A 27,910-nucleotide genomic window follows, 5' to 3' on the forward strand; every position below is an offset into this window, starting at 1 on the left:
TTTGAGGACTTTGAAGACCTGGATGAGGTCCCCACGCAGTCTCCTCCACTCGAGACTAAGCAGGTTTCATGTCCCAGGAGGACGCATCCTTAAGTCCTGTGATGCTCCTGGCTGATTCTCCTCTGCCCAACTTCAAGGAGAAGGGTCTAACTGCAGCTTGTAATACCAGTAGGTCAGGTAATGCCCACAATATCAGATATGAGATAACCCTCCTACACCCCTAATCTTAACTCCACTGTGTGCACAATTATTAAGCAAGTGAGTGTTTTGATCATATCATAATTTTCATTCATATATTCCATCTCCAAGCTGTATAAACTCGAATGCTTATTTGATTTAAGCATATCAGGTGATGTGTATTTGTGTAATGAGGGAGGGTGTGACATAAGGAGACCAACACCCTACATCAAGGGGTGCAGAATTATTAGGCAGCTTCTTTTTCTCAGGCAAAATGGGCCAAAAAAGAAATTTAACTGACTCTGAAAAGTCAAAAATTGTCAGATAAAAAAGTCAGATATTGGGGAGTGATCACAGAACCATCAAGCGTTTCGTTGCAAATTAGTCAACAGGGTCGCAAGAAATGTGCTGAGAAGAAAAAGATGCAAATTAACTGCCACAGATTTGAGAAGAATCAAACGTGAAGCAACCAGGAACCCGTTATCCTCCAGTGCTGTCATATTCCAGAACTGCAACCTACCTGGAGTGCCCAGAAGTACAAGGTGTTCAGTGCTGTGAGACATGGCCAAGGTAAGGAGGGCCGAAACCCGACCACCACTGAACAAGACACATAAACTGAAACGTCAAGACCGGGCCAAGGAGTATCTGAAGACAGATTTTTCAAAGGTTTTACGGACTGATGAGATAAGAGTGACACTTAATGGACCAGATGGATGGGCCCGTGGCTGGATCAGTAAGGCACAGAGCTCCACTTCAACTCAGACGCCAGCAAGGTCGAGGTGGTGTACTGGTATGGGCTGGTATTATTAAAGATGAACTAGTTGGACCTTTCTGGGTTGAAGATGGGACTCAAATTCAACTCCCAAACCTACTTCCAGTTTTTAGAAGACACTTTCTTTAAGCAGTGGTACAGGAAAAAGTCAGCACCTTTCAAGAAGACCTTGATTTTTATGCAGGACAATGCGCCATCACATGCATCAAAGTCCTCCACTGCGTGGCTATCCAGTAAAGGCCTTCAAGATGACAGAATAATGACATGGCCCCCTTCCTCACCTGACCTAAACCCTATTGAGAACTTGCGGGCCCTTCTTAAACAGGAGATTTACAGGGAAGGAAAACAGTCCACCTCTCTGAAGAGCGTCTGGGGGGCTGTGGTTGCTGCTGCTGCACAAAAAGTTGATCGGCAACAGATCAAGAAATTGACAGACTCCATGAATGGAAGGCTTATTGCTGTTATTGAAAAGAAGGATGGCTATATTGGTCACTGACGTCAGAAATGTTTACTTGGAAATTGTGTTGTTGGTTTATTTATTATTCTCACTTTAACAGATGAAAATAAACAAGGGAGATCGGGAAAATGTGCGTTTTTGATTTAGTTGCCTAATAATTGTGCACACACGTGTATTCCCCTGATGATGTTCACACTCACATTTCCTTTGCATAACATTCAGGTTTCAAGTTTATTAACATTTTGGATTGACTGATGGCACTGTATTTGTTTCATATTAAAATGAATCCCAAAAATACAACTTGTCTAATAATTGTGCACACAGTGTATAGTGTCACAGAGCCCCAATGTTAATCAGTCTAATGTGATGGGTGCTGCACGACTGACGTGAAGGGCATTACGTGACTGGCTTCATAGGTACTGCGTCTGCCATTACACTCTGTGGCCTTCAGGTGCTGCTTTGTCTTTCTTGTAGCGGGGTGACCAGAAATGCCCACAACACCTCAGATGCGCTCTCACGGGCGTGTTCTAAACAGTCGGAGAATTATATAAACGTATTAATGGAATCTGTAAGGATCAATTTATTATTTGTACAGTTGTCGTAGCGGTTAGTTTGTCACCATTGTGGCTCTGAGATGGCACTGTAAGCAGAACAGCTTCTCCACAGTGCAATTCCCAGCTCGGAACCTTTTCCATTTCAACAGCTAGCGCTCCCTACTGGTCATAACCCTTCACATCCCCCCCTTGTAACATTGATTACAAGCGTTGCCGAGTGCTAGGATTGTTCATTCTTTGACTAGCTGTGGTCCCATATTTATCGCTTCGTGTCACCTTCTATTTGTGGTAAACTGGGTAAAGGTAAAGGATTGAAAAATACAGCGGGGGACAAAAAGTATTTGATCCCCTGCTGAATTGGTAAGTTTGAACAGTCTCTCTAATTTGTATGGTAGTTTCATTTTAATGGAGAGAGAACAGAACATGAACCAAAAATCCAGAAGTAACACAAAACATAAAAGTTATATATTGATTTGGATGTCATTGTGAGAAATAAGGATTTGATCTTCTACAACCCAGCCTTCCACAGACTGGCTCTGTGTGTGCCCATGAGGCAATCAATCACAGATACTCCTGATCTCAACCCGTTATGTGTATGAAGTACACCTGTCCACAGAATCAATTTCTTCCATGCCAACCTCTCCACCACCATGGGCAACACTAAAGAGCTGTCAAAGAATGGCAGGAATGGGCTACAAGACCACCAGGAAGAAACCTGGAGAGAAGGTGCCAACTGTTGGTGCGATTATTTGCAAATGGCAGAAATATAAAATGACTGTCAATCGCCCTCGGTCTGGAGCTCCACTCAGAAACTGGGACATGCAACAGGACAACAATCCCAAGTACACCTGCAAATCTACAACAGAATGGCTGAAAAAAAAAAGAATCGAAGTATGGCGTTGGCCCAGTCAAAGTCCAGACCTCAACGCGATCGAAATGCAGAGGCAGGGCTTTAAGAGAGCTGTGCACAAGCGAATGGCCACAAACCTTAATCAACCGAAGCAACGTTGTAGAGAAGAGGGGGCCAAAATTCCTCCACAATGACGTGAGAGATTGATAAAGTCCGACAGAAAATGATAACTTCAAAGTGATGGCTGCCAAAGGTGGTCGTACAAGCTACTGAATCATGGGGTGTACTTCATTTTTTCACACGTGGCTTCTCCATTTTGGCTTCATTTTTGTTAAATAAATAAAGATGGTGGAATCTGTTGTGTGTTGTTTCACACCCAAGGATAGATTTAAATAATTTTAGAATCTGGTGTGAAAGCTAGGTGGGGGCGCCAGAGAGCCCCAAACCCCAGACACAAACACACAAGACAATCCCGGGTTCAAATAAAAGGTGCTTATTACACAAATACCTTGTATAAACAAGCACAAAACAAGTCGCTTCTTCTTCTCTTTCTCCTCCTCTCCTCTTCTCTACCGCACTGCCCTCCTCCAGTCGACTTTTGCTTTCCTACCTCCCAGCTCCGGCTTGCCTAGACAAGGTGGCGCAGCCCCTTTTATGGGGGACTTTGGAGTACTTCTGGTACCAGGGCTTCTTGTCATTTGAAGTACTACTGGGTCATACGAAAATTCCCAATAACATGGAGTGTAACCCTCTTGTGGCTCCCACAAAACTCAGCTGGGCTGCATAACCAAACTACATTTCCCAGCATGCCCTACTGGTTTCGCAGTCCAGCTACAGTTTAAAAAAAAAAAAAAAAAGTAAAACTCTCAGTGTGGTGCTGAGGTGTCACCCGCTGCACTTGGGTCCCAATTCAAGTGCTTCGTCGTGTGGTGGGTGTGGCTCCCAACCTGGCGCTGATCCCCAGGGCTGCTGCCACCTTGGTGGGATAAACAGCCATCAGTGACAATCCTTCCCTTTTATCCCGGTCAGGGAAGGAACTCTAAATATATCTGTCTGGGTGCCCTGTCCATCTGCTTGGGGCCTCCCGGCCAGGTAAAGTCTCTTCCTCTCCTGGTCGGGATGCCCATCCATCCTGTGTGGCACTTACACTGGTAAGGACCAGATTGTTTTTTTAGTATGTCCTGATATGTAAAAGTATAGAACAGTAAGAGGGGGTACATTCTTTTTCAAATGATTGTATCTCTCTATCTGTTAAATAATGCCTTTCCTATCTATCTATCTGAAAAAAGTATTAATAAAAGTTGAACAGCATACACTATAAAGATAAATTACACTGAACCTTCAAATGTTAAATCTTGGATTTACCTTCTTCACAACTCACTTGTTCCACTGCTGATGGGTTTGCTGTCTGAGCCTCTCCACGCCATTTCACTTATAACATTAAAAATTGATCAATCCTGGGCTAGCGCTGCTAAAAAAAACAAATTGAACAGATACGTGATATCATCCAATTCATGTTCACAATAAACAATCTCAACAATGGCAGACAATGAGGAGATTCTTGTAATATTTTTAGCTCAACAGAGACGGCTGAAAACAACACGGCCCAAAATGAGAACTGAAAAGACATTCACCAGCGTCGTGCACCCCAACCTTAAAACAGACTTCTCTTTCAGAAAAACACAGAAAGAAATTATACAAAACAGACAATTCAAGGTTAGGGTGGAAGATATTTAAAATATAATTGAATGCCAACAAGCTCATTTCAACATTAAACGTCAAAGAAACCCAATTGCTGCTTAATATTAGCAGGCAAGATTAGCAACTTGCTCCTTTCTTCAGGACATTTCAAAACATCAAAGAGTGTCTTATTTCAGGAAAGAGAAGTTTCAGAGAAAGGCGACACGAGGACATCGCCGCCTACAGTGGAGGTTTACCGGGAAGTCCTTTCAAGAGGAGGACTCGGGGCAGGATGCCAGCCGTCCTGTGCCCACATGCTCTACTTCTTTTTCTTCTTCCCTTTATCTGCGCTTTCAGTAGTCTTCACGACGGACAATTTCTTGTGGAGACTGGAACTGGCTCTCATCGTCACTTCTGACTCAATCCTGTTACGGATAGCAACTTCCAGGTTCTGTGCACAGGGAGACAAATTTAATAACAAACATTACTGACTGACACTGGAAATGGAGACAGATGAAAAGAGTGGATCAGTTAAAGAACGAATCGAAGGTAAAACCCAGGCAAGAAATTAAAATCAAGAAAGACGTGAAGAAAACGATAGCAATTAGTGTGGGTTTTTTTTGTATCCAAAGATTTGATAAAGAGATCCTAGTTGACCTTTTATCCTGTCATGCAGATGAACCAAAGGTCACGACCCTGTAGGCCACGCCATTAGAAACGTGGGACGTGACTCTAACGTCAGACACAGAATTTGGATTCGAAGACATTAATGTATATCAACTGTAATTAGAATTGAGCACAAACCCCAAAAACTGAACCTGATCGTGACACCTGCTTTATCATTTAAAAAACTGAAGCTGATCGTGACACCTGTTTATCATTTTTCTTCTACACAGCCATTTTTTATCTTATTTAAAACAAACCTTAATTATTTGTATTTTATGTAAGTTTCATTCCTCGGCCTGTTTTGCTAGTCCAGACAAGAGACATTGCAAAGTAAAACGTCTGAATTAGCGCAAGCCACACTAATTTGTGGTGTTCATAAGCAATGTAATACAGTAAGACCCCACTTAGCGCTGCTCCGTTTAACGCTGTTTCGGTATTACACTTTTTTTTTTTCCAATTCAAAAAATTCTAAATTTTTCATTGATTCACTTTGTAGTCATATAAAAGTGTGGCTTTTGGTGAAAATATCGGTTTTTGCTGGAATCCGACACCTTGATTAGATACTTGCTTGCAGTCTCGTGGCATGTTTTATATCAGTGCAGCACGCTGCATTATGTATGCCTGCTGCATCACTGTTCATTTATGATTGGTCATCAAAGTTATTGTGTAAGGATATAAACGTAACATTTTATTTTACTGTAATAAATAACAATTATCCCTTTTTAGTTTTAAAATGAGTGGTTGCAAAGAAAAAGAAAGTAAAATGACAAGAAAAAGCATTTCGCTGGAAACTAAAATGCAGACGCTCAGACGATGAGATGCAATTAGCGAAATTAGTGTTTCTGAAGATGAGGAACGAAAGGAACTTTCAATGGATTTTCAAAAAAAAAAAAAGTTTAGCCGCTATTACGGCAATTATGGATCAGTTTATATAAAATGATCCAAATTTTGCTAGAAGCTCAAAGGCAAGACTACGTGTCACTGATGCGATGTCTGGCTATCGACAACGACAGAGAAAAAGGCAAACGACGTTAGAAGACTTCTTCACAAAAAGTGTCAAATGAAGAAGAACCTTCCTCATCATGAGCATAAATTATGTATTTACTCGAATATTTTTGATTTTCATGAATGATTTATGAATAGAAATCGATATTAGCAATAAAAATGTCAATAAATGTAATAAAAAAGTATTTAATTATACATGTTACAAAACAAAACAAGAAACTTTTATTCGCTGTCCTGTTTCACCTCTCCTCGATAGATAGATAGATAGATAGATAGATAGATAGATAGATAGATAGATAGATAGATAGATACTTTATTAATCCCAAGGGGAAATTCACATACTTAAGATAAGATATAAGATAACCTCGTTTAATGCTGTTTCGTTTAGCGTTGGGATTTCTTGGAATGTATCCCCCCATGTTAAGCAGGGTCTTACTGTAATTTATTTCATGAGGTAGACGAGAATAGTTACGTCAAGTATTTGAAATATTAAAATGTGTGCTTCAATTGAAATGTTTAAAGGCTAAAACATTCTTGATTTTAACAGAAATCTGTCATTTTTCACCCACTGACAGAGGTCCATAGAGGTTGCTAGATTCCTAGTCAAGGATCAAAAATGTCTAAAATAACATCATATTCATAATCACAGACCTTGAAATAGTCTAAAACGAGACTCCACATGCTTATTGTTTGAAATCTGTCATTTTTAATCTTCTGGGAGTGGCTCTTAAGAGGGTTAGGACCACCACTTAAGAAGCAAATATCAATAATATGACCACATCCATGATCAGCAACCTCAGAATGGCATGAAACGACACTCCACGTGCCTGTATTGCCAATTCCCATTTTTGTGAATGTTTTATGAAAAGAAGTGACTTTGGCCCCTTGTATACCCCTGGGGTTGGTTGATGTGACCTGCAGAACTTAAAGTTCTTCTGATCATTTTTGCTGAAGACTCCTATTGGTGTTTTCTTTATCATAAGGGTGTAATGTCAGGCACAAAATATGGTGTAAAAATGGGGGCTTTTCGGGTCTAGAGTACAAAAAAATATAGGAGGGAGACCAAAAAGTTTGACATCTTGCATAACTAGACATCAAGACGAGTCCAATGGGTATCATACGTGGGGCTTTTCTCATTCCAGGGAGTCAGGAGGCACAGGACAAAAATAAATAAATAAATAACCCAAGTGACTTCAAAGCATTCAAAACGAACACAACAGGACCGAGTGTACAAGCATGTTGGGATCTCTACGGCCTTTCAGAGGGTGTTAAAAATGCCAACTGCACCAAAAGAATAACAAGGAAGTCTGCAAAGGGTCCAGGAAATGAGCCAAAAAACTGACTCACATGATTTGTTAGGAAATTTGTAGTTCACTACTGCAATTTAAGTGATGAGGTTAGCAGAAACAGGAGGCGGAAACAGAAAAAAAAAAAATAATGAAAAGACAAAAAAAAGTCATTGCAAATCAAGTGTGGCACGATCACAACTTCAAGGGGTTATGATGCAGCCAGGGCCACAACACAAAAATGGCAAAATAAGAGCGGGTCCATCCGCTTTAATAATTGCAACCATCCCCCCCGATATCCTGGCCTAGGTCACTGAGAGCCGGAAACTAACCCAGCAGAATCGGTAAAATGGCAGGAAGCACTAAATCAGCCCAACATACACTATATTGCCAAAAGTATTGGGACGCCTGCCTTTACACACACACATGAACTTTAATACATAGGCTTTCATATGGAGTTGGTCCACCCTTTGCAGCTCTAACAGCTCCATCTCTTCTGGGAAGGCTCTCCACAAGGTGTAGGAGTGTGTTTATGGGTATTTGTGACCAGGAGAGCATTTGTGAGGTCAGACACTGATGTCGGTCAAGAAGGCCACAGTCTCCGCTCACCATCTCCGCTCGAATTCATCCCAGAGGTGTTCAGTCGGGCTGAGGTCAGGGCTCTGTGCAGGCCAGCCAAGTTCCTCGCTTCGCCATTTCTTTATACACCTTGCTTTGTGCAGTGGTGCGTGTGCAGTCACGTTGCCATCCCCAAACTGTTCCTACAAAGCTGGCAGCATGAAATTGTCCAAAATGGCTTCGTATGCTGAAGCATTAAGAGTTACTTTCACTGGAACCCCTGAAACACAACCCCACACCATAATCCCCGCCAAACTTTACACTTGGCACAATGCAGTCAGGCGGGTACCGTTCTCCTGGTCAGACTCGTCCATCAGATTGTATGATTCATCACTCCAGAGGTCAAGTCTGCACTGCTCGAGAGTCCAGTGGCAGGCAGTGGGCTTTACACCACTGCATCCGACGCTTGGTGATGTCAGGCTTGGCTGCAGCTGCTCGGCTCTGGAGACCCATTCCATGAAGCTCTCTCTCTCTCTCTGTCTCTCTACGCTGCACTGTTCTTCAGCTTTTGGTGGCGCTGTCCCCGCTCTGTGATTTGACATGGCCTACCACTTCATGGCTGTTGTTCCCAGTTGCTTCCACTTTGTTATAATACCACTAACAGTTGACTGCGGAATATTTAGTAGCGAGGACATTTCACGAATGGCACAGGTGGCATCCTATCACAGTACCAGGCTTGAGTTCACTGAGCTCCTGAGAGCGAACCATTCTGTCACAAATGTTTGTAGAAGCCATCAGTCTGCATGCCGAGGTGATCGATGTTACACACCTGTGATCGATGAAAGTGATTGAGACATCTGAATTTGAAGATTTGGAGGGTCCCAAAAGCTTTTGGCAAAACAGTGTGCTTGTGTTAGAGGAGGAATGAGCAGGACGATGGGAAAGCTGGTATGAAAAGATACAGAAATCTAAAAGAGTGATTAGGTTGGAGAGCGGTCGCGATTTAGCCGAGCGTCAAGTTAATTTGAAGAAGAAAAAAAAAAAAGAAAAAATCCCCAAGGGGGAGCGACAGATTAGAAAGTCATATGACTGCGATCCTCTGCCATCTCCACCTAATGCTTATTCATTTTTTTTAAGTGTGTTTTGTTTTAACCACCAACTCATGTCCTCCACGAGAAAGTCCAGATTTTGCCTGCAAAGAGAAACGCTCCCCAATTTCATCGGCGATCACCGAGCGCAGCCGAGCCGTCCATGAGAGATTCAGGGGCCAGTTGGAGATTTTCAAATTCCGGCTCAGTGAGGCGATGGAGTGAATGAATGGCAGACCTGCGTATTTCCTTACGCGCCGTGTTGTTAACGGCTGAGTGAATGGCTAGACAACTTCCTGACTGCCAGCCTCATTTAGGGTGGATTGACCGGCCGGCATTTAGTTGACAGATTGAAGACCATCACAGAGTCATTCTTTGAATGTGGCAACAATAGTTAAAAGACTTTTTCCATGATTGTCCTGTAGTTTTGTAATGCACTGCCTGTTATTCTTACTTTTCAGAGGACACAGGAGGCAGACGTCCATTAGGCTCCTAAGCCAGCGATGAGTGATTCCTAGCAGGAATCAGAAGAACTATGTATACCCCAATAAATGTTTTTTATCTTAATTAACATACGTGGACTTACTGCATCAAGATTTCATCTTCATCTAAAAAGTTTTAATGGACGGCATGCAGAGACTTGCATTCCAGCCGGGACTGAACAAGGACTCTTACCCGGTGAAAAAGATAGCCCAGACGCAGACCAACACGGACTCCAGATGTACAAACCACACACGTTTTATTCCTCTTTTCTTCACAGCACACAATATCACACAGTGCAGACAATACTCTCAGTCCTTATCTTTGTTTCTTCTGCTAACTCTACTCCACTCCTTCCAAGCTCAGTCCTCTTCCACCCGGAGTGACGTGGCCCCTCTTATAATGCACCCAGCTGTGCTCCCTGATGATCTCCCTGCAGCACTTCCTGGTGTGGCAAAAGTGCTGCGGTCCAAGGCTCCTTAATCCTTGGGGGTGCTCCCCTGATGGTGGCCACGGATCCCCAAAGGGTTGAGCCTTCCAGTTCTGTGGCTCCCACACAATCCAGGATGGCTGCCCTCTTACGTCCTGGGGAAGGAATTGTCCTTCTCTCGGTCCCCTGCTTCTTCTCCAGGCCTACCAGTGGGGCAAGGTCCCTGGCCAGCCATCACACGGCCGCTGGATGAGATCACCGTGTGCACTTGAGCGGAGCATACTGTGACTGTAGATGGCGCTATACCGGCGCTTATCCCGAAACAGACAGATGTGGGAGGCACACTACTAAAATAAAGCACATTTATTTTTTCTTCGCTCGTGTGGAACGTCTTCGCTGTCCCCACGAGCCCACAACACAGTCCAAAGCACCACTACACACAATACTTTCCATTCTTCACCCTCTATCTTCACCACTACTCTCTGGCAAGTTTAGTCCCTCTCCTCCCGGCTCTGGGAGTTGTGGTGGCTGCTGGCTCCTTTTATAGCCCACCCGGAAGTGATCCAGGTGTTTGATGATCTATGTCTGGCTGTGGGGGAAGAACTGCCCACAAGGGCTCAGGGGTAACTGCAGCTCCGCCTGGCGGCATCCCTGAGATCCCAACACGGCTATAGGAAACTCTATCTCCAATGGAGCCCTGTGGGAATCCGAGGCACCACTGCCACCCAGGGGGGCTGCCATCTAGCGTCCCGGCTGAGGTACTGTTCTGAACAGGCTTGCTTCCCCAGTCCATACAGTGAAGAGGAGTCCCGGGCTGGACAAGGACCCCGGCCATCTACATGTCAGTCCTGAAAGTTGACCATTCAGTTACCCCACCTACTAGCTGAGTGAAACGCAATAAAACATTCATTAAAATAGACTAAGGCAGGGGTCACCAACACATTGCTCGTGAGCTACCGCTAGCTTGCAACCCCTTTCCAAGTAGCTCGCCAAAGGGTTAATGAATCCTAAATAAATTTGAAAACTTGATTAGTCAAATTAGGGGTGGCGATCTTTCCAAAAAAAAAATCATATCACGATTCACAATCTGAATAGCAATCTCTCTTTTCAATGTGGCGTACACTTAAGAGAATATCCAGACTCAAACTCATCAAGACCCAAGGAACACTATTTTAAATATCAAACAAAGTTGAATTCAATTGTTCTGCAAAGATAATGAGTTATTTGGAGGAAAACTAAAGACAACATATGACCAGAAGAACCCGATACCAATTGTAAAGCAAGGTGATGAAAATGGCATGATTTGGGGCACGTTTGCTACATCAGGACCTGGGCATCTCACCATTACAGAATCAACTGGGAATTCTTCACTGTACTAAAAACAGGTTTGAGGATAATGCGAGACCACTAGTCAGAAGAATGAAGTGCCACCAAAAGTACAGCTTGCAACATGACAATAACCCAAAACATACCAGTCAATCCACCAAGGAATGGCAGAAAGAAAGAAAGACAGAAAGTTCTGGAATGGCCAAGTCAAAGCCTGAATGAATCTGAATCCCATCCAGATGCATTGCATTGCATAGCTGAAAGAATTTAGCATGAAGGAGTGGGAAAAACCTTCTCCAAACCGATGTCAGAGACCGCTATATAGTTATAGGAAATGCCTACTTTTATTGAGGTGGTCTCTGCCAAAGGGTGCAGTACTGGATACTCCAGCCAAGGGTGAGCTCGCTTTTTCCACAGACAGAGATGGCACATTTATTCACCTTTTATTTCAAAGTAAAATTTTCATTTTTTTCTTATGAATACATCACTTTTGCCTAGAGATTCTGTTTAAATGAAGATCAAACCTTGATATATACACATATGTTAAAAAAAAACAGAAAAATAAGTTGTGGGGTGTACTTACTTTTTCACTTTTTAACCTCCTTGGCATTAACCCCAAGTGTCCCTCAGGATCAGAATTCTACGTAAATACGGTTAGGCCTAAGTGTCTCAGGTTACATATCCTCTATTGCTTGCATGTGTAGTGCAAAGTCTTTATAGCGGGGGGGTTGAACTCCAGGCCTGGTGGGCTGCAGTGACTTCAGGTTTTCATTCTAACCCTTTTCCTAATCAGTAATCCGTTTTCCCTGCTAATTAACTTCTTTTACCTTCATTTTAATAGCCCTGTTTATAAGGATTCAATCCTCTGAATTGATTCTTTTCTTCATTAAATGGCAGCCAAACAGAAATGAGATGTGAAACAAACCAACAGATGAGAAGCTAAATTGGGGCTTCAAACTTCAACTAATCTCTTAATAAGAAGCCGATTCTTGCTGGTAATTAAACCCGTTATTTAATTCCACAGCTTGTTGCTGCTCTCATTCTGCCACAGCAGACATTGCCAAAACTGGTGATTTTTCTGTTTTTTCTAAGAACAGCGTCAAAATGTTTTGGTGACCTCAGCAGACAGACCTTACCGAGACCTTCACTTTTCTTTATTTTCAGATATTGTGTGATGGGCACAGGTGAGCTGGTCATGCGGCAGCATGCTTTGTGTCTCGTTATTGTTTAGCTGCTCATTAAGGAAAAAGAAACAACAAAGGGGCCCGAGTGAAGTTAATTAAAACAAAGGCAAAATAAGTTAATTAGCAAAAAACTGATCACTAATGAAGAAGATGGTTAGAATGAAAACCTGCAGCCACTGCGGCCCACCAGGACCGGAGTTGGACACCCGTGCTTTAAAGCAGGGGTCACCAACTCCAGTCCTAGAGGACCACCGTTTTCACTCTAACCCTTTTTTTAGTGACCTGGCTTGGCTGCTAATTAACTTCTTGTGAATTCATTTTATTTGACTTGCTCTTGAAGACTTAAGACACCTTTTAATTGTTTCTTTTTCCTTAATTAGCTGCCAAACAATGAGATACAAAATGAACCAAAACAGGACCAGCAAACTGTGTCCATCATACAATATCTGAGAATAAGGAAAGATGAAGGTCTCAGGAATGCTGATCTGCTCAGGTCCACAGAACATCTGAACAGAGCTCTTTGAAAAGAGAAAATCAAAAATTACAGAAATGTCTGCTGTTACACTATGAGAGCAGCAACAAGCCATGGACTTAAAGAACGGGTTTAATTAACGAGAATCAGCGCCTAATTAAGCAACTGGTTGGAGTGAAATTGGTTGGAGTTTAAGGCCCTGACTTTGTTGGTCTTTTGTTGGCTCACTCACTTTCATTTCTGTTTGGGTGCCATTTAAGGAAAGAAATGAAGCAAATCAGAGCAACGATGGAGAAATTCAGGGGAACAAATCTTTAAACAAGATCAACTAAAATGAATTCAAAAGAAGTAGAAGCAAAAACAGGTCACTACTTAAGAAATGGGTTAGAGTGAAAACCTGCAGCCACTGTGGCCCACAAGGAGCGGTGTTGGCGACCCCTGCTTTACAGTATTCTGCTGCCATCTAGTGGACAAAATATCACCATACTCCAAAGAAATTGTGAATATTTCTATGCCTTTTGCTACTCCATGTTAACTCACCAACATTCATGAGTGGGGCAGTGCCTTCAAACATACCACACAATGGCGTGTAAACGAAAAAAAATAGTAAGAACGCTTTTAGGACAAACTGACTTTTAAATATTAGTTGAATCAAGTGACAGTGATGGCAACACGAATTGGTTGTTAAACGTTACAATTAAATTTACTTTTTTTTCTCCGACTGCCTTTATCCAAAGTGACTTACAACATCTGAGATACCATAGGTTACATTTCTTTTCTTTTTTCCCAATTGGAGCACAGGCAGCTGTTGACGCAGATAGTGAAACTGATCCATATAGCACTTGTATGATTGAGCCGCTATGATATGTCTGATGAATTCCTTTGCATGAAGCTTCAGTGTCTCAAATACCTGCAGCCACAGAGGGTCCCCAGGATGGAGTCTGAAAACCCATAATTTGCACAGTGCTTTTGGTTTACAAAGTAGTTTAGGTGCTTATTTGGTTTGACCGCCTGATGCTTGGCCCTAGCTGGTCCCTAAACACTGATCCAGCGTTCCCCATCTCCTGGTCCTGTCTGCAGATTCTTAGCTCTTTGCCTTGCCAGAGAGTACATATTGGTGTTAGAAGTGGGATCCTCTTGCTGCTACATCTTCAGACTTGTGTTGGCACTCCTATGTCGCACATGTTATAACACAGTTAATTAACCTCCTCACTTCTGAGTGGTAATTGGCTAGACGACTCCAAATGAAAACGCCACAGGGTTGCTTAAACTTTACACGGCGCCCTTTCAGCAAGGAGCGCTATCACAAAATTCTAACCAAATATTTAAAAGGACTGCGATCAAGTGGAAGGACAAGAAAAGCATTAGCCCCCTAAGCACTGTTCACAATGTTCGCATCAGTGAAAATGCAGAAGTCACTAAGGCTTGCACTGTGGTAATCTGTAATAACACAGTGCCACACACGTGTGGATAGGAGGCAGCTAAAGGGCTCAAATGAGGATAATTCCACGCCAGACCAGGGGGTGGCGGAGTGCACTAATTTCCGCATGGCACCACTGATGACATCAATTCCGGTCCCCGGAGGCGCCACTTTCGGTTTCTGGTGCCAATGATGATGTCACTTCCGGTCTCATATGGGAAGTAATCATCCTGCCGACTACGCCACTGTCACAATAATGAGTCATAAACATCATAAACGTTTAGGGCAGCCACCCATATATATTGCTTCCTGTCTGCTAAACTGATTTAAATTTGAACAGAAACGTTCACAGAACAGGGTCCAAAACAGAACTGCTTTGTATTGAGGCAAGATGGCGGCTTTAAAGGACAGTACAGGAAATGACTTCATCGATGCCGGAGCTGGAAGTGATATCGGCGTCACCGGAAGTGACGTCATCATTGGCACCAGAAACCAAAAGTGGCACCTCCGGGGGACTGGAAGTGATGTCATCAATGGCGCCGTTACCATGTGGGATTTCCCGTTAATGGTCTGCAAAAGACTGAGAGAGACAGTTAGCACACTCCACCGTTCCCTGGTCTAGCGAAGAATTACTATCATTTAGGCCCTTTAGCTGTTTCCGTGTGTGACACTGTTTATCAACCTGTTTGCAGCCATGTTCAAGTATACAGTAACCCCTCACTATATCGCGTTTCGACTTTCGCGGCTTCACTCTATCGCAGATTTTATATGAAAGCATAACTAAATATATAACGCGGATTTTCACGAACGTCTCGGAACACGTACAAATCGGGTTACGACCAAAATGTTTGCCAAACTTTTGCATCTGTTCACGGCCACACACAAACAAGCCAGTTTCCCTTCCAGTTCATACGCGCCGATGATTTCCGTACGTGTTCAGTCTCTCCCTGTGCATTGTTCTCGGTCAGACGTGCGTGCATTCACTGTGAACTCTTTGTGCTCTATTTTGTGTACTTTTGCATTACTTTTGCAGTTAACCATGGCCACCAAGCAAGTGAAGAGTGGTAGTGTTGGTGAGAAGAAAGGTTCAAAGAAAATTGAAACCGAATTAAAGAAAGAAATTTTTGAAAAGTATAAGCATGGCGTTCGTGTTACTGATCTTGCCACCGAGTACAAGAAGTCAAAATCTACGATTTCGACTATTCTAAAGTAGAAAGAGGCCATTAAAGCAGCTAATGTTGCAAAAGGAGTTACAGTGTTAACCAGGCAGAGGCCTCAAGTGCTGGAAGAGGTGGATAAACTGTTGCTAGTGTGGCTGAACGAGAAGCAACTTGTAGGGGATAGCGTAAGCGAGGCGATGTTACGGGAAAGCCAGGAAGATTCATGGCGATTTTATTTACTGCAAAACTATCCTTCTACGAGTGGCGAATCAACATTAATTAACATCGAATAAGAGTAAGGTTCAATGGCCAGGGGGGACAGAATAAACAAAAAAACTCCAGACGGCTGGGGAAAAAAATAAAATCTGTAGGGATTCCAGACCATGAGACCGCCCAGTCCCCTCTGGGCATTCTACCTAACATAAATCAAACAGTCCTCTTTGGATTTAGGGTTCTCACGGAAGGGCTTGATGAAGATGGTCACGTAGACTTCTGCCTTTTAATCCATCCATCATTGTTGGAGCATCATGATGCTTTGAGTAGGTGGAGGTGGCGCAGGCCACCACCACAAAAAAAAACGGAAAAAAGAAACAGCTCACTTCCTTCATGCCAGAAATCGACTCATACAAGGTTAGTTTTCTTGGTTGTTTATGGTTAGTTTTTATATAAATTACAGATTTTTCAATTTTTCATTTTTTTTCCTGTGCTTAAAACTCATTAAAAAAGTGTTTACAGCGAGCGGTTCATAAGGCCATAGCATGAACTCCTGCAATGTTAGTTTTCTCTGTTCAAGGTTTTCTCAGAGTTATTCAATGTTTTTACATTTAGTTTACTATTACACTGTGCATTCCATGGTATAATTAACTATTTTTGTGCTTAAAAATCTTTAAAAAATATATATTTATATACAGCACATATGGTCTGGAACGGATTAATTGTATTTACACACAATCCTATGGGGGAAATTATTTCGGATCACGACCAAATCGGGTTGCGACCAGAGTTTTGGAACGAATTACAGTCGCGACCCGAGGTTCCACTGTACTTGGGGGCTGCCCCAAACCATTTTGTGGCTCTTTTGTTGTTCTTTGGCAACAGATTACGGATTAGGGTCTGACATTGTGCAGGAAAACAGGAAACAATATTGTAAGAAAAGCAACATGCTTGTCCCAACTATGACATCATCTGGCTGCGTGTTGGTGACTGTTTCAAAACAGATCACATGAAGGACGCGTACTAAATCTGCACTAATACAGCAGTAGACACTAGACATACCTTTCCAATGGCATTTGTGTTGATACTTTGGTATTTACTGGTTTCTGTAACATGTAATAATATTTTTTTCTTGTTGGGGGTGGAAAAAAAACCCACAACATTTGTGCTTGTTTTTGTGGGATTAAACATAATGCTATGGAGGTTAATGAACCTGCCAGTCAAGGAGTTGGGTGTCAGGGTCTGATGTGGTCACTCTTAAGGCAGCCATTTGATTACATCATGAGTAGTCCTGTTCTTATGCATTATCCTTATTTATTTAGGTTATCCATTGACGGTGGATGTGCCAGTCCTTACCAAAGGGTATTTTTGGCTTGTGGGTGCACAGAATCTTCAAGATTCAGAGGTAAAAGCTGTAGCACTCAAGGTAGAGTGGAGATAAAGACAAGCACAGGATGATCCCAGACGGTTGTGGCGAGTGCCCTCTTCTACGCGCCTCACGCCTGGGCAAACTTGTGAGGAAGGCAGGCTCTATTGTAGGAATGAAGCTGGACAGTTTAATATCCCTGGCAGAGCGACGGGCACTGAGCAGACGCCTGTCAATCATGGAGAATCCACTGCATCCACTGAACAGGATCATCTCCAGACAGAGGAGCAGCTTCAGCGACAGACAGACTGCTGTCACCATCCTGCTCCACTGACAGACTGAGGGGACCCCACACTATGTGACTCTTCAGCTCCACCTGGAGCTGAATTATACAAAGTTACTGTCTGTTATACCTGCATTGTTATCACTCTTTAATTTAATATTGTTATTTATCAGTATGCTGCTGCTGGATTATGTGACTCTCCCCTTGGGAATAATAAAGTATCTATCCCTTTTGATTCATTCATATTTATTCAGGGTGGCACAATGATACTGCTGTTGCCTGGCAGTAAGGAGACCAGGATTTGCGTCCTCCCCGTGCAGAGTCTGCATGTTCTCCCCATGTCCGTGTGGGGATGGGGACGTATTGGGGATATCCACCTGGTGCTTCAGGCTCCTCCCACAGCCCAAATACATGCCGGTTGGGTGGTCTGGTGATGTTAACTTGGCCCTGGTGTGTGTGTGTGTGTGTGTGTGATCGTCCTGCGATGGACTGGCACCCATTCCAGGGTTTGCTCCTGCCTTGCATGTTATGCTAGCTGGGATAGCCACCAGGAAACCCCTCACCCTACATTAACACAGGCCTGGAATTCAGTGACTTGGAAAATCACGTTACGCATGTTAATTCTGGGTGGTGTCAAACTAAGGTGTATTTTTGAAAGTGCTATTTTTTGCATCTGTGGAAGCCTTTGTTGATTAATTAAAAATATGATCCATTTCAATAAAATCTGGAGGAATTTTCTGTGACTGCACTCCCGCCACAGAGGGGTACAGGGGCCAAAAGCACATTTTTATTTCAGCTGGTTTAGCAAATGAGGGTGAGGAGCAATCTTACCATAGAGAAGCATCCCACTCGTCACACTGAGGTCCGGCATCTAATGTTTTATGACCCGTTTTTTTTTTTTTCCATCATACCTTTTATAGTGTGGAAACAAATCCTACTAGTAACTCACCTTCTTTAGCTTCTGCTGCTGGACAACTTGGGCCTTTTTAGGAGTGATGAGTCTACCTGGAGGGAAGAGAAAGGCAATTAATGAAATCAAAACTGCAGCATGCAAAAGATTAGAAAAAAAAAAATAACATGAAATCTATATATATAAAATTCTTTTCGCGTTTGAAACGGAAATTGTGTAGGACCACAGAACATATTATAATACAGGAAGTAATCACTTCGTTTGTGGACGCCATTTTTATATCGTCTTTACGAATTGTCATTTGTATGAGAGTTATTTTACTGATATTGAAGATAAGTAAACACAAACACGCCGATCTAGCCCATAGAAGTGCGTCCCGCGTTGCCCTCTCCCAGCCCTCCTCTCTGGACTCCAGCGCGGAGCCCTCCGCCGCCAAGCGTGTTCTGACAGAGAAGTTTTATTTATTCATCCAAGTGACTGTCGCGGAAACTGCCACATTGTAACTTTTTTTTTTTTTTATTGGCAGTACTTGATAGTAGAAGAGATGAAGAAAACAACTTTGCGTCTTTCTACTTTTTAACTGTGCCGAGCTGTAGAAGACCGCCTTCAGCGGCGAGGGATCGAGACAACAAAGTGGACGCTGGGAGGCGCAGAATGTCGGGCTGCTCCGTCGGGTCAACAGCTTCGCAGTTTCGGGCGGCGTCCTCTCTCCTTGCATTGTTTGTGACACTTCAAGTACCCCATCGGCTCTTTGGACAGTGGAAATCTTTGCGAATGAGTGTAATCGGCGCCATCAAAGCGTGACTCACTTGGTAAACTGCGGTGCACGGCTACTAACTCTCCTTTAAGGTGAGTTCGGGTCACTAAAACCGCGCAACATTCAAGGTCGCTTTTGTGATGAATTCTTTTAAGAAGATGGAGGGTTTACATCTAAGAAGATGTACCGACCTCTTCATGTGAAGCTTTGGACTTGGGAATTGTTTGGACCTTCAGTCTGTTAAGCACGGAAGGGCAGCGTCCACATTTCTCTGAATAATTTTTCTCTTAAATCACAGGCACGTAATGCAAGGTTGTCAAGCAGGTAGTTTACCGGAATCCACTGCAGTAGTACTCAATGTATCTTTACTTCTTAAGTGTTAATGTTTTACTGTTTAATAATTCATACGCTTCTTATATATCATTCAAATTCTCTTATGGAAATGTTTTACTGTTTAATAATTTTATACGCTTCTTATATGTTCTTCAAATTCTTTTATCAAAATGTTTTACTACTTAACTTATTTTATAAATACTACATTTTATTTTTTTTTCCCCTTGCACTCAGTGAGCGAAGCCACTGGGTAATCAGCTAGTAAATAAATAATACAGTGGGTACGGAAAGTATTCAGACCCCCTTCAATTTTTCACTCTTTGTTATATTGCAGCCATTTGCTAAAATCATTTAAATTATTTTTTTTCCTCATTAATGTACACACAGCACCCCACCCATATTGACAGACAAAAAAAAGAATTTTTGAAATTGTTGCAGATTTATTAAAAAAAAAAAACTGAAATATCACATGGTCCTAAGTATTCAGACCCTTTGAACCCTCAGTATTTAGTAGAAGCCCCCTTTTGAGCTCATACAGCCAGGAGTCTTCTTGGGAAAGATGCAACAAGTTTTTCACACCTGGATTTGGGGATCCTCTGCCATTCCTCCTTGCAGATCCTCTCCAGTTCTGTCAGGTTGGATGGTAAACGTTGGTGGACAGCCATTTTAGGTCTCTCAGAGATGCTCAATTGGGTTTAAGTCAGGGCTCTGGCTGGGCCATTCAAGAACAGTCACAGAGTTGTTGTGAAGCCACTCCTTCATTATTTTAGCTGTGTGCTTAGGGTCATTGTCTTGTTGGAAGGTAAACCTTTGGCCAGTCTGAGGTCCTTAGCACTCTGGAGAAGGTTTTTGTCCAGGATATCCCTGTACTTGGCCGCATTCATCTTTCCCTCGATTGCAACCAGTCGTCCTGTCCCTGCAGCTGAAAAACACCCCCACAGCATGATGCTGCCACCGCCATGCTTCACTGTGGGGACTGTATTGGACAAGTGATGAGCAGTGCCTGGTTGTCTCCACACATACCACTTAAAATTAAGGCCAAAAAGTTCTATCTTGGAGTTTGAGACACATGAAGGAGATGGTGAGAAATAAGACTCTCTGGTCTGATGAGACCAAGACAGAACTGAGCCCTGACTTAAACCCGACAGAACTGGAGAGGATCTGCAAGGAGGAATGGCAGAGGATCCCCAAATCCAGGTGTGAAAAACTTGTTGCATCTTTCCCAAGAAGACTCCTGAGCTGTATGAGCTCAAAAGGGGGCTTCTACTAAATACTGAGCAAAGGGTCTGAATACTTAGGACCATGTGAGATTTCTGTTTTTCTTTTTTAATAAATCTGCAACAATTTCAAAAATTATTTTTTATTGTCTGTCAATATGGGGTGCTGTGTGTACATTAATGAGGGAAAAAAATAATTTAAATGATTTTAGCAAATGGCTGCAATATAACAAAGAGTGAAAAATTGAAGGGGGTCTGAATACTTTCCGTACCCACTGTATATATAGGGCTGAGGGGAGTGGGAGGCGGAGGCGGGACCTCAGGAGTGGGGAGGCAGGCAGGCCCCGCCTCATTCACTCGCCAGCCTCCGTTCGAGTCGCTCTACCCGTCACCACGTGTTGGAGCGCACCTTGCCTTCGCTTAGCTAGTGACACCTGTTTATTCAGCAGACATTATCATCTAGAGGTTGTTAGAGAGTAACGTTTGATGTTTTTGAGAGAGATCACAGCTACGTGTGTTTTAGAGAGTAGTTGCTCATTGCCAGAGATATCACGGCCACTTTGTTGTTCTCCTCATGTGGGGGACGGTCTCCTGTCAAAGCTGAACATGATCAGATACAGTGTCACTGTTTATTGGACCGTACCTACCTTCTGCTTGGCCAGAATTGCATTTTTTTTTAAATTGATTTTTAAAGTGTATCCTGTTTCACTACTGTAACAAAAGGCGCTATACAGGCGCCTGACCCAACAGGCGCCTGACCCAACACAGACTCGCACCGGAGGCACGTACAAAAACAAAAACCTTTTATTTTGCTTCACCTGTGGGGCAAGTCTTCCCTGTGACCCCACAGGCACAACACAGTCCCCAGTACACAAATAAAGCACAACACATTCTTCTTCCTCCACCATTCCTCCTAGGCAACTTCGTCTTCCTCCTCCCGACTCTGGCCATTGAGTGGTGGCTGCTGGCCCTTTTTATAGTCCACCCAGAAGTGTTCCAGGTGGTTGACTGCCAAGTTCTGGTTGTGGCGAATACGCTGCCCATACGGGCTCAGGAGTCCCAGTTGCAGCACGCCCTGGCGCTGCCTGTGGGACCCAACAGGGCTGCACCCAACTCCAAATCCCATGGAGCCCTGCAGGAAATCGAGGCACCGCTCCAAGCCTGGGGGGGCTGCCATCAAGCGTCCAGGGGGAGGTATTGCACAGTCCATGGCTGCTCTACCCTGAATATATAGCGAACGGGCATCCCGGCCGGGTCCGCCACACTACTAAGTGGGCCGAGACGCAGGCAGGCTTTCTCCTGTGGCGTTCATCAAGGCTGACGACTAATCCAAATTCTTTTTACTATCGATGTGCTCCCCCTGGGACTCCAGATATGCCAGCATGGACACATCTTCCACTGATGTCTTATTAGGTAGCTTGCTGAAGCGATTAGTGAAACTCACCTTTTTGCTGTACAGTCGTGGCCAAAAGTTTGGAGAGAATGACCCCAGTGTTGGTTTTCACCAAGTGTGCTGCTTCAGTGTTTGTAGATCTTTGTGTCAGGTGTTTCCCTGGTGTACTGAAGTAGAATGACAAGCTTTTCAGAAGTTTCACAGTGACACAGGACTGATGGTAGCGCCGCTCACTTTTTCTTTTTTTGTGGAGGCCCCAAACAATCGGAAAGGGGATTCACCCGAGAAAATGACTTGACCCCAGCAGTCCAATCCCAGAATATCAGTCTGTCCCTGATGTTGTTCTTGGCTTCTTTGCTGCCCTACTTGACCCCCACCAGGCCATCCTTTCACAAATCTCTGCCTCACTCCCACCTGCTTGCTGCCATTCCTGTCCAAGCTCTGCCCTGGTGATGCCCACTTTAGGAACTTGCTGGACTTTCTTGGGTGCCCCGACACCTTCTTCACCTCTCTACTGTAACTCAAACAGCATGACTTCCAGCCTTGTCCTTGTCGACACTCTCACCCACGTGAACGAGAGGTTCACCGAAATGACTTCAGCAGGTCCTTTTGTGGCAGGGCTGATATGTAGTGGAAATGTTTTTGTTTTTGGGGATGCAGTTCATTTTCATGGCAAAGAGGGACTTTGTAATTAATTGCAATTCATCTGATGGATCTTCAGAACATTCTGGAGTCGATGCAAATTGCAATCACAAAAAACTGAGCCAGCAAACTTTGTGAAAATTCCTATTTGTGTCATTCTCCAAACTTTTGGCCATGACTTTTTATTTCAAAGGCAGTAATAACCGTTTTTAATTCGTTTTGGGCCATCCACATGTTGGATGAGCTCCATTGGTTTCCGTTTCATTTTGTCCTCCTGTGTTCCTAGAATTTACCTCTGAATGCTTTAAAGTCACTGTAAGAGCCATTTTCCTAGTTCTATAAAATTTATGAATATTTATTAGACTAGCAAAATACCCGCGCTTCGCAGTGGAGAAGTAGCGTGTTAAATAAGTTATGAAAAAGGAAACATTTTAAAAATAAAGTAACATGATTGTCGATGTAATTGTTTCATCACTGTTATGAGTGTTGCTGTCATCAAGGATTTGATTATCATTACTTCTTTCAATCAAGTTCGTATTTGGAGGACGTGTTGTGTTCAAGTTACATTCCGTGTTTGTCAACCGTTGTAAAGATAACAGGTTTCATTCATCGAAGTGTTCACTACCCAAATCGGCACTCGTGAATCTTAAGATGTTTAACAGGCATTCCCAGTATTAACTTGAGGAATTGCCTGCGAGTATTTAGCAACAGCGCCTCTATGAACTTGTGGATTTTTCTGCGAGTATTTGGCGGCAGCGTCACAAAGTTGTTTCCGTCTAGCTGCATCAGAAAATGTACCACGACGTCTGACACGCCTCCTTTTTACTGTTTTCTCACAGCTTGGATTGCTGCTGTCATAATCGGTTTGAGTTTCATGGCTTGTTTCAATTACATTAGTATTTGCAGGACTTGTGTTGAAGTGACATTCAGCATCTGTCAAGCGTTGTAAGCATACAACCGGCTTCATCGATAACTTTGCATCGTAATAAATGAACAATAAAACAGCGGAGAAGACATGGATTAAATAAAAAGGCTGCCATTATCAGCAGGGAGACGTGAATCCTGTGGCGAAGGAAAGAAGGGAATGTAGAGACTGGAGTGACGGACGGCCTTATATAGGCAGGCAGCCAACAACGTGGGAGATGTTGGGATGGGGGTCCCAACGGCGCCTCACACGGTTGACCGAGCTGCAGGCTATGGACATATATATGTACGTAAGTAGCATTCAGTTATGACCGTTACGCGTAGAATTTCGAAATGAAACCTGTCCAACTTTTGTAAGTAAGCTGTAAGGAATGAGCCTGCCAAATTTCAGCCTTCTACCTACACGGGAAGTTGGAGAATTAATGATGAGGGAGTCAGTGAGGGCTTTGCCTTTTATTAGTATAGATGACAATGCATAATCTGTGGAAGGTTCCTATAACCCCCGTAAATAGAATTGTATTGGTATATTCCTGCCATTTCTAACAGCTTTGACTAAAAACAATAATCTTCAGTTAGCGACAGCCTTGCCTTGAGTAAGGTATGGAAGGCATACGGTTTTAAACCGTGCCTGGACACATGTCTATGTGCCAATCGGCCTACGGGTCTTTTGAGTGTGTGAAGTAAATATGTAAGAAAACGACACTTAATTTATGTGTTGTGCCATACGTCTAAAGCGTACAGAAGAAGAAGCTAAGAATCTTTAAGTAGATAAGAAGTAAAGAACCTTTAAGTACAGAAGTAACTAAAGTTTCTCAAGAAAAGCTAAGTTTAAGACAAGCTACATTTTTTCTCTTTTTATTGCCTTTTATTCTACGTGTGTAACTATTTTTTCTTTTATTCTTGTGTGGATTATTTGCTTTTAACTTTCACTAAATATTTTAAAAACGAACTTTTGGACTTTGGGATTTCTTTCGGCACGCGTTTACAGGGTCAGTAAGAGACATGATATTCATAAATATAAAATAACTTTCATGACAGCTTTTTCTGTAATATTTTGATCATTTTATATTTTTGTTGTATTGCAAAATTTTATAATCGTTACAATTCATATTGTTCAAAAAATTAAAAATTAATTCGTAATTAAAAATTATTATTAAAAATTCAAATTATTATTATTCAAAAAATTCTAAATGTTATAATCATTTATAAATGAAATAACTTTCATGACAGCTTTTCCTGTAATATTTTGATCATTTTATATTTTTGTTGTATTGCAAAATTTTATAATCGTTGTTACAATTCATATTGTTCAAAAAATTAAAAATTAATTCGTAATTAAAAATTATTAAAAATTCAAATTATTATTATTCAAAAAATTCTAAATGTTATAATCATTTATAAATGAAATAACTTTCATGACAGCTTTTTCTGTAATATTTTGATCATTTTATATTTTTGTTATATTGCAAAATTTTATAATCATTGTTACAATTCATATTATTTTAATGGTAAAAATGATTTCTAAGTAGAAAAACCCAAGCCGGTTGTAACGTCATAAATTAAAGGGTTCTTCACCATCCCTACTATGTTTATATAAATGTATAAATGTCTCTGTAAAAATAAAAATTATTTATAACAAATTTTTTCTATCACTGTTAACAGTTAATTTCTATATTTTCATTTTATAAATTCTTTAACATACCTACATTTTCGAATTGCCACCCTAAAAAATCAAATTGCACCCCAGTTTGGTAATCACCGGTTTAGATTTTAAACATTTAGACTGAATCACACATTTTAATATTTCAAATATGTCACGTAACTATTCTCGTTTATTATGTACTTCTTCCTCATGAAGTAAATCACGACACTGCTTAAGAACTCCCTGAATGAAGGCGGCTTTTCACTATTTATTAGAGGGTGTGTGCGCATTATTAGAGTTGGTAGACTATTGAAATCCAAAAATTGATTGTGGTGTCCTTTCTTCCTCTTCTTTTGGCTTCTCCCGTTAGGGGTTGCCACAGCAGATCATCAGTCCGCATATGGATCTGGCAAAATTTCACACCAGATATCATTTATTACCTTAAAAACGCACAGCACTCCAGCAGATGATGCTCTATGGTTGCCTACATGCGTGAATCCACTTTCAATAACCAATACATTTGAAATGACACGTGTTACTATTTCCTGTTCGAATGCCTGGAAACCCACAGTCCCTTGCGGTTCATTCTGAATGCGTTTCACTAGTCATTATTGCTATTATGCTGTTGTTTTGTTTGGCTTTGCATTTTCAGACCTTGTTTGCTTTGGATTGTCTTTGCAGGCAACATCTTTTACTTTTGTGCTTTTCAGGGGTTTTGAACATCACAGAATATTTGGAAAACAAATCTTTACTGAAAAAAACTTCTTCACTGCCCCTTTTTGTGACTAGTTGTGGTATGACAGTTTCCATATCTAGTGGGCATTTTGAGCAACTTAGGGACTTATTGTGCTTTGGAAATCTCAAGTTCATGACAATATGCTGCACTGCACTGCAACTCATCCATAAGATAAGGTTTACTCGTTTTTAGATTTGACTGACTTGCACTCTGAGAGGAAGTGAAAATCTTGAGCGGAGTAGTGCTGTACTTCAATTTAATAATTTTACTATTCTGTGTTGTACACGCCAAAGAAGATGAAATGCAGATGAGAGCTTAAAGAGAACCTGCAGCTAAGCAAAGCCTTGGAATATTTTAAGTGATGATTACAATACAATTCATATTCAAGATTCCAATATACAATATGGAATTGTCATAAATGAAAAGTACTGCATCATTAATTAGACATTCATTACTCAAAACACTGTAAAAGAAATTAAAATCAGTGAACAGACGAGCTTTAACGCACATTTTAAGTTTTAACATGATGGGGGTACTGGTTTTAAAAGCCTTATGAATCAATTTCTATTTGAATATACTGTCAAACAGCCGCACTGGTAGCGAGTGCTTGGTGTGAATGTGCTCAATGTGGATATAAAATATTTTCTTTTAATAAATGAAGTTTGCCTTTTCCGGTATCTATGGACATAAATGAAAGGGATGACATAATTCTGGACAGTTTTTTTTTGTATTGTATTTATGGACTGGGAAAATTAATATTTGAGTTTTTGCATTGGAAAAAAAAAGATTGTGAACGGAATAAAAAGAAAATTCAAACGTTGCTGTAAAATGAGCTTAAAGCCCTATAAGTGACCATTTAAAACAGCAGCTGTGTCTCTAAGGTGCCCCGAGCCTGTTTTTGTATCGTTCTTCATAATTCAAACGCCAGTTGCCCACTCGTTACTTTCATTTACATTACTAAGGATTACTTTGCTCTTTAAATTAAATTAAACCTTATAGTGCCACATTAATGAATGCGAAAAATAAACGGTTGTAAAAAAAAGTTCATTATTTAAAGAATTTGCAGTAATATTAAACAAGGCAAAATGCCTGCATATTGGCTTTTTGTAAAAGGTTTGGGGAGGCATAAACTGTTCTTCTTTGCCTAATACTGAGAGCATTTGAAACATATCTTCTTTATAATTTTGATTCATTTCCCACTTACTTAAACGGCCGCAGCCAGCGAACGACTTAAAACCGTTTGCGGTAACCGAATGAAACCCATCGTCGTTCTGTTTTGTTCATAAACAAACAATTGCACAAATTCTGGTTCCGGAACTCTTGTCTTGGGCGTCCCAAATCCACAATTCGGCCAGATGTACTCAATGCCCACCTAATAATCGCACGGCCGCCTTTTCCCCAACATCCCACACAAACGGCGGAAATGTCCAACGCGTTTGTGCCCCGTAAAACTGCCCGACCGCTAACATGTAGTTTTATTCCTCACCTCCTTTTTTGGGTCCTTTAGTCTTCGCTTGGGTGGGGTTCTTTTTCGCTCCGGGTCTTTGAGATTTAAATTTTTGCTTCCCTTGTGCCATATTGCCTTTCGTATGCTGTAATGAATAAAACGGGATGCTTGTGGGATACAGAGGGGTACTGAAACAAGCGCGGGGGGTTGTGGGGTATTGAGTGTCAAAAAAGGAAGCTGTTGAGGATTGTGGGATACTGAGTCCAACTGTAAGAAACGCAGAGGATTGTGGGAAAATGAGGAGACTAGTGTTGTGGAATGTCGGGCAACGAGGAGTTAAAAGTAGATGGGCATTGTTTGATACGTACGGAATATTATTCGTACCAAATTTTATTTACATAGCACATGAAATGTAATCCAATGTCTTAACTATGTTGAAACGCAGTACATAACTAAGTGGGCTGTTTAATTTTGGTACGATT

The 27,910-nt window shown here is 41.9% G+C and overlaps 1 protein-coding gene across 1 annotated transcript; it reads right to left on the reverse strand.

The window, feature by feature from the left end:
* Window positions 1-4,520: 4,520 nt before the first annotated feature.
* Window positions 4,521-27,661, reverse strand: c12h19orf53 (chromosome 12 C19orf53 homolog). The gene is made up of 3 exons (XM_039770467.1): window positions 27,468-27,661; window positions 18,377-18,432; window positions 4,521-4,941 (listed from the first exon to the last, which is right to left on the reverse strand). Exons 1-3 carry the CDS (start codon window positions 27,556-27,558, stop codon window positions 4,810-4,812), a joined length of 279 nt encoding a protein of 92 aa, XP_039626401.1. The 5' UTR covers window positions 27,559-27,661; the 3' UTR covers window positions 4,521-4,809.
* Between the last annotated feature and the right edge of the window lie 249 nt (window positions 27,662-27,910).

Source organism: Polypterus senegalus, chromosome 12, assembly GCF_016835505.1.
Source record: "Polypterus senegalus isolate Bchr_013 chromosome 12, ASM1683550v1, whole genome shotgun sequence".
Taxonomy (NCBI): domain Eukaryota; kingdom Metazoa; phylum Chordata; class Cladistia; order Polypteriformes; family Polypteridae; genus Polypterus; species Polypterus senegalus.

Coding starts and splice junctions, on each gene's coding strand:
- c12h19orf53 (XM_039770467.1), bottom strand. CDS start 27,558: ATGGCACAAGGGAAGCAAAAATTTAAATCTCAAAGACCCGGAGCGAAA. Junction 18,433..27,467: donor TAAAGGACCCAAAAAAGGAG/GTGAGGAATAAA, acceptor TCTTCCCTCCAG/GTAGACTCATCACTCCTAAA. Junction 4,942..18,376: donor AGCAGCAGAAGCTAAAGAAG/GTGAGTTACTAG, acceptor CCCTGTGCACAG/AACCTGGAAGTTGCTATCCG.